Raw genomic sequence first — 7,491 nt, 5'->3', positions numbered from 1 at the left:
TGTCTCGACAGCAGGGACAGTGGGTGAAGCATGTAACACCTGGGATATACAATGCGACACACCAGACTCCCCACTGCTGCTACACTTCGAGGCAGCAGCCTGAAGACGGCTGACCGCAGTCATCAACACGCTCAGCTGTTCGCGAACAGTGGCCAGCTGCTCCTGCGTCCGTACACAGCAGTCACACATCCTATCCATCCTAAGAAATCAATTTACTGTAGAGAGTTAATCAGCTTTTAAAGAGACTGCTAATTCACTAAAGGCAGCTGATAGTTGACTAAACTGTGGTTACTAGACACTTCTTGTAGAAAACAATGAAAATAGCAATACTTGTCTCTGGACTGTATTCAAAACAAACACTAGCACTACCGGCACTGCGGCTGACGAAAGGGACTGTATTAAAAACACAAAATCTATGGAACACTATTACTAGCACTCGACAATTAAAGTTTTCTAAAAGCAGAAACACACGGAAGAAGAAGTGACAAGTAAGAAAAATACAGTTACTACTTAAATTAACGTAGCTCGCTGCACAGCAGACGGCAGTTAGATGACACTGACACTACTGGCACTATGGCTGACTAAAGGGACATAACAAATACAAATTCTATGGAACACTATTACTAGCACTCGACAATTAAAGCTTCCTAAAAGCAAAAACACACGGAAGAAGAAGTGAGAAGTAAGAAAAATACAGTTAATACTTAAATTAACGTAGCTCGCTGCACAGCAGCCTATACACTCTTAAATGTCCTGCAAAAATCTCACTGCTGTCACCTTGGGTTTTATGCAGCTTTCTGCACCTAGTATTATATGAGCCTCATTGCTTTTCAGAAGTGCTGACACTTTGTCTTGAAGCAAAATTTGTGACTGGATTTAGAATTATAGAAACTGATGAGAAGCCAGATCCTTCAATTTTGGAATGGAAGATTATGGCTATGTGAGGTATGTTAGAACACCTCATATGGAAGAGAATATGTTATAGGTGATTTGTGAGAATCAAGCCATCAGTATTCAGCACAGTGCACAAGCTCTGAACACAAATTAAAAAACCATCTTTAGAATCTTACACTAACAAATGTTGCACATGTGTCATTCACAGAAGGTGCATTGACTGGAGTCAACAGGCTTTTCATGTCGAATGGAGTTAGCAAATAGCTTCCTACAGCATTGTGCAGAAAACAAAAAAAATTTTGCTTTCACATTCTCTATACAAAAGATCATTTTTACAAGCATCTTCAACAGTACAAATTGTGGTGAAAACCAACATGTACTGGTATGTTGATCTTGTCAATTAAAGGTTGTTGTGAATGTGGAGTGGTATTATCAATGACTGCATAATTTGATTGGACCTTATGTACTTCCCATAAACTGAACAGAGTTGTGTATGAACATTTCTTCAACATTTTCTCTCACAGTTCCTAGAAAATGTTTCACTGAGAATTCTTCAGTTTTTGTTTCAACATGATGAGACACCAACACACTTTTTACTCTGTGTTAGGATCCATATTGATGTTCATTTTGTATAACAATGGATTGGTCAGGGTGGTCCTATTCCATGGTCAGCTCTGTCATCAGACGTGACATCAATGGGCTTCTTATAAGGCATTGGAAGAGTCAAGTTTATGAGACTTTGGTTGACAGGATAGTCACAGTCACAGCATGTAATACAGTTAAAGGTCCATTGCCTTACACTCTGTCATGATCACATTGGTCAACAGTTTGAATAATACCTGTAAGGGAAGAGTTCTGCATTTGTTACATAGTGCACTGTACACTATCAGAACAAATTGAACACACAGTGATGAAAGTGTATGTGAATTTCATTACATCGCTCTGTGTTTTGTGTTGTACATTTTGGTGATTGCATTTTACAGTCTTTTTCACTGTTGTAAGGGTATTGCCATTGAAACAAGAGTATTTGCGGTAAAAAATCAAATGAAACATAACTATGTTATTACTGTGTGGTTACAAAGCTCACTTATGCCAATATTGTCAGAAAATATCCATGGAAAACTTCTGAAACGTTTTTGATAGAATTGGAGTTCACCCTGCATAAAAACAAAACAAGCAGCAAGAAGGGGCCAATGAATGAATGGTAGATGATTTTCTTATGGGAATGCAGGTACAATATCCTTCACAGAGATATAGTCAAATCAATGACTGTCTGCAAAATTACATTGTTCCTCTCTTTTTGAATCTTATGTCAACCTTTACACTCTAAAGCCTGGATACACACAAGGATGAAATCATTGGATCTTATGCAGCATTTAATGCAATGCAGCTTCTTAGACTTTATCTCTGAACATGCAAGAATGTATTATGCTTTTATTAGATTGCCTACAATTCTCACTTCATAAATAAAGTGATCTATTGTCTAATTTTTTCATATGCGGGAATGTTGTTTACAATTTGAAAATAAAAGTCTTCAAAGGTTTTTAGTAATAGAGATGTGGGTATTATGTTTGGAACTACATAGAAAATAGTAGTATACCTTATATCTGGATAGTGAATTAGCATTAATAATCATTTTTCAGCAAAAAAGATCTATAGCAAGTACAGATAAGTCCAGAAAATTGTAATGTATCCTGTTCCATACACTGGAAGGTTTTCCTTTTTGATGGGCTCTATGGAACATGATACATAATTAAATAAATGAATCATTTGAAAGTGTCATTTATTTAATGTGAAAGCTTTCTTGGTGTGTTATTATTTAGGATAATTTTTGCATCTGTAAAAAATAAAGCAAACAGCAGGGGTACCCATGTGATAGTTTGAAAGGTTAATGTATAGAGTATTTTTATTATTTTGGAAAGCGAATGGCGACTTGCAACTAGCCATTGTTAAAAACCTGCGTAATACCAACTTTTAAATCATATTCTTGATGAAAAAGTGACTGTGTTATATTTTCTTCCCTTTCCCTGAAATCTGTGAGCTTCGGGGGGAGGGGGGGGGGGGCCAAAATCTGCGAACTGCAGGGGGGGGGTGTCACCCCCCCCTCCCTGCGTCTTGCACCTAGGTGTGGCCTTGAGAATCAGGTTCAGGATCAGCATGACTGACTGAAATTGAATTCTGACATTGAATAACTTGTTATTTTCAAACATTCTTTATGAAAAAGTGACTGCGTTATATTTTCTTCCCTTTCCCTGAAATCTGTGAGCTTCGGGGGGGGGGGGTGTCACCCCCCCCCCCCCCCCCTCCCTGCCTCTTGCACCAAGGTGTGGCCTTGAGAATCAGGTTCAGGATCAGCATGACTGACTGAAATTGAATTCTGACATTGAATAACTTGTTATTTTCAAACATTCTTTATGTATGGTAAAACTATACTTTCTTTATTTCTGCTTTTCCCAAATTTCCTCGTTCATGTCTCCATTTGGTCTGGGCTTTCAACTGTGCTTTTCATCACAGCAACTGCTGTTTCAAATACTGCCGCTCACAGTTTCATCGTTATCATAAACTCATGAATAACATCAGTCGCTGTCGTTTTACATGCTACATGTAATTGTTGATATCTTTTAACGTCTTGTTCTTTGCCCAGATCGCGTTATTAAATATTACCACCAACATTCGATTATATTGAGTCCGAGGATCATGAGCTGTATTTATCATTGACTCTAGCGTACTCGCGGTACGTTTTGATAAATTTATCTTGCGCTCAGTCTACGCATCTTACATCGTTTGAATATTAATATATTTATTCTTATATATTTCTTAAAAATAAAGAGGAAACTATAGTTTTATTTGGGATTTAGATGAAAATTTGCCGACAGCATCAGCACGCAACAAGGGACTGGACGAAGATTTCGCAATCAGAGTCATTATAAATACTTATTTTAAGACGCGCGCTCTCCTGGGGGCGGATTCCACTCTTCAGTCGTTGCGAAATAGTTCCAAAATATTTTTCGTGCATTTTTTATTGACTCTTCTGTTGAGATGATAGCGATGGGAGGAGGAAAATGACAGCAATTTATATCACTGCTGTCAACTTTGGTTTAACCTACAGTTATACTGCGGTGTCAAAGGGAACCCTAACAGGTTTCGAGTTTTGCATTGTTTACTTTGTGGTAAAGAAGTGGTGGGCTCTTTTTTGAGCATACGGAAAATAGATTTTTCTTGTAATGTGAGCTTCAAAATTTGGGACATTTGCACCATGACGTTGGCAGCTGTCCACTGTTTTTGAGAGGGACTATGATTTTTCCCGTACTGATGAACAAGGGGATATTGACATGATGTAGCCCTTGTAAAAGTTTGTTTTCGCCGTTTACAGAGGAGTGTTGTGTGTTAGTCATCGTTGTACGAATGTGCGTAACTGCCAGCAAGGTAAGATTTTCTACTTTAAGTCAGGAAAAAGGAGATAAACTGTAATATATAAGCGAGTGTAATTACAGACCCGCCATTTGCAAGGAATTTGTTTTGGCAGTCAGTAGCTTCGTGAATTTTTGTGAATTTGATTTTAATACGCGAATTAGTAATATGTGTTACTCGAAAAATATGAAAGCCGTAGTTTCATTTTTCAACTGACTATTGTATTGTCAAATAGCTATAATCTTGTAAACATTTGTAGGATTCGAAGATATTCTTCAGGTCGTTCATCTACGGCTCTGTAGTTATGTTGAAAGTTCCTAATTTAGAATTCATTGCATTCTGCGTGTTGCTGCTATTGCCCTAAATTTCTAGGTATGGATGTGTGTGAACAACTCGAAAAATATGATAGAGACTGTAGTGCTTCGCCAAACGCTGCCACTCCCACCGAGAAGAGTTCTGAGGGTGACTACCCAACCGAAGAAACTGAACAGCTGGGCTCCGTTACACTTAGCCAGGAGTCTGATGGAACACCCACAGGTCTGCAGATACGGTCCAGTGCGCGAGTATCAAAGAAGATGCGACTTGATTCCATTCCGCAGTCAGTTCCTGTTGTCTCTGTGGCGCCTGTTTCTGTACCTTCTGCTTCTGCTGTCGCTGTCGAAAAGAAAGGTAAGCCGTGTTACTTCGCAGAATTAAAAAACATATATTGGCATACAAGCTAAATTCAGTGAAGACTTCAGATTGCATCCAGGTGATTTGTTGCCAGCCTTTTTATCTGTCATTAATTGTAAGGGTCATTATGCTGGATTGTTTTTTTGTTGCCTTAAAAAAATAGATCCGTTCTTATGTCATTGCTGTTGCCGGGTTCACTAGTTAAAGGACGCCTATATAGAAATGCTCTGACTGCAAACAGATTTAGAAATGATGACTGCTGTTCAGTGATTATCAATAGAAGTGTGACATGGGACTGAGACTGTGTAAAATGAAGTGGGTACTCTATACTTGTAATTGTTTATTTTGACATCTGTGAAACATTTCTCTTTCTTAGTACATTTTTAAAAGCTGTATCATATGCCATGGCAGCATTATGATCTACCATCCATCAGTCACCTTTAAGTGTGTTTAGAGTCTTGATTGTGAGGGATCATTGTTACTAATAAATGGTTTTGTAATGTTGGTCACAACACAGATAACTTGTGCTAAAATGCACAATTGTCATCAGTTCTGAAAGAAATTACTGTGTCTGTTGTGCATCATTTTTGAGAGTCTTCATGTTGCGCTGTGAACAATTTCCCAACATTTTGAAACTGTACAGTGTGATTTATTTCTCATGATGGTACAGTATTAACTAGCAGAGTGGCTGTGCCATCACCTCATATTCCATGATCGTGCAGTTATGGACTTTTATCATATGTCTCTGCGAGTAATAGTTGGTGTCATTTATCTAATTGCATTTTTTAAAGCAAGCTACAACAAAAACTCTAAAAATCTTGTTTGCTGTAATGCAGTTTTGGTTAAGATGACGTGTTTTAATGGTAAATTAACATTTTAATCCGAACCGTAACTGCAGGCTACTCTGTAATGGGTCAATTGAACCTACTGATACCAAATGTCAGCTTTGACTTGTGATGCAATGCTGCTGTGGTTTGTGGCATCATACACATCCAGACGGAAAAAGGATAGAACATTGACAGTATTTGTTTTGTATCTGTAATTTTTTTTCAGTGTACGTTTTGGCGACATTTTGTATGTCAGGTTGAATTGTGATAGTTTTGTTCTGTATTTGCAAAGCCAATGAATGTAAATACAAAATCTTTGCCGTGGGGACATACTAATCTGTAGCATAGCCAAGGGTGTAGGTTCAGTTGAAAGAAAACAATTTTTTTTGAGAGTTGGTGAAACCAATGAAAGTTATGCCATGAGAATATCTATGATTCTTGTCATCTACACCTTACATACATGCTCTGCAAGCCACCATACAGTGCATGGCAAGGGGTCCATGTACCACTACCACTCATTTTGTTTCTTATTCCACTGGTGGATAGAGTGAGGGGAAAAAAGATTGTCTATAAGCCTCAATATGAGCCATAATGTGTCTTATATCATTTATGTTGCTCTTATATGAAATTTATATTGGCCGCAGTAGAATGTTTTTGCAGTCAAGTTGAAATGCCGCTTCTCTAAATTTTCTCAGTAGTGTTCCTATAAAAGAATATCACCTTCCCTCCAGTGCATATGTTTTGCATATTTGATTTCAGTGAGTCGCTTATGCCCACCAGTTTGATGAGGTCATTGGTCAGAACCAACAGGCTATTTTGAAGACCTCATCGAAGCCCATTATTGCTAGCGGAACAGGTAATTACAGTGTATTTGAAGCTCACTGATAGATAACCAATAAAAGTAACAAAGTGAGGGAATCGATGTCTAAGTTACATTAAAGCTGACTTTAATTTTGTTCTGGGCTTAATGCTGGTGAAATTTGTATACACTATAGAATGTATGATGGTGTATCATCATCTCTAAAATTTTCTAGTCTTTTATAGGATGTTTTTGTAACAAATGCCTAGTTAATTTCTTCTATCCTCCTACCATCTCTGAGTCCATTTTTGTCCAATGTGTCTCACTTATGCACTGCTTCCTACACTCCCTTCAACCATTCGGGTGTTGGCTGTCTGCCTTCATGGTTCACATCAATCACAAGCTTCGGTATCCTGTATGTGCTCAGGGTTTCTTTATGTGCCCACATCAGCCCAGTCTTACCTTTTATCTTTCTTTGCAAGTGTTCTTCGTATAATGTTTTCATGATAGTTGTTTCGTATTCTGTCCACAGTTGCGTCTTGTGTGCTGTTCCCCAGAAATTTATTTTCACTTGCTTGTATTTAACTCCTTCCTTCCCTCCATCAGCCATGTTTCTACTGCATATGTCAATACTTAAGTGTAGTATGGTAGTATATCAGTCTTTAGGGATGTTTCTTTGCTTCAGATTATGTTTTTGATGGCTCACACTTTATACTCTCATTCACTAATTTCTTTATAATTTTACACTCTGCTGAACAGCATTCCCGTCGTGAATTTTACCACTTTCTTCAGATTTCTGTTGCTTTCCACTCAGCCTAATCTGCTTTGCCATCTTCTGGTCTCCTAGTTGTGATAAATATGTGTGTTTTTGTGCTGTGCAAAACATCA

General features: G+C 38.0%; 1 protein-coding gene across 1 annotated transcript in view; it reads left to right on the top strand.

Annotated features, from left to right (window-relative positions):
* Positions 1-3,585: 3,585 nt before the first annotated feature.
* Positions 3,586-7,491, top strand: part of LOC126198755 (protein cramped) — a 160,766-nt gene continuing 156,860 nt past the window's right edge. The window contains exons 1-2 of the mRNA XM_049935310.1: positions 3,586-3,628; positions 4,678-4,974. Of these exons, the coding sequence (XP_049791267.1) occupies positions 4,680-4,974 (295 nt within the window). The 5' untranslated portion in view covers positions 3,586-3,628; positions 4,678-4,679. The remainder of the gene's footprint in view (positions 3,629-4,677; positions 4,975-7,491) is intronic.

Source organism: Schistocerca nitens, chromosome 8 (assembly GCF_023898315.1).
Source record: "Schistocerca nitens isolate TAMUIC-IGC-003100 chromosome 8, iqSchNite1.1, whole genome shotgun sequence".
NCBI classification, from domain to species: domain Eukaryota; kingdom Metazoa; phylum Arthropoda; class Insecta; order Orthoptera; family Acrididae; genus Schistocerca; species Schistocerca nitens.
Note: the sequence above shows the minus strand (reverse complement) of the source record. Positions and strands in the feature narration are given on the sequence as shown.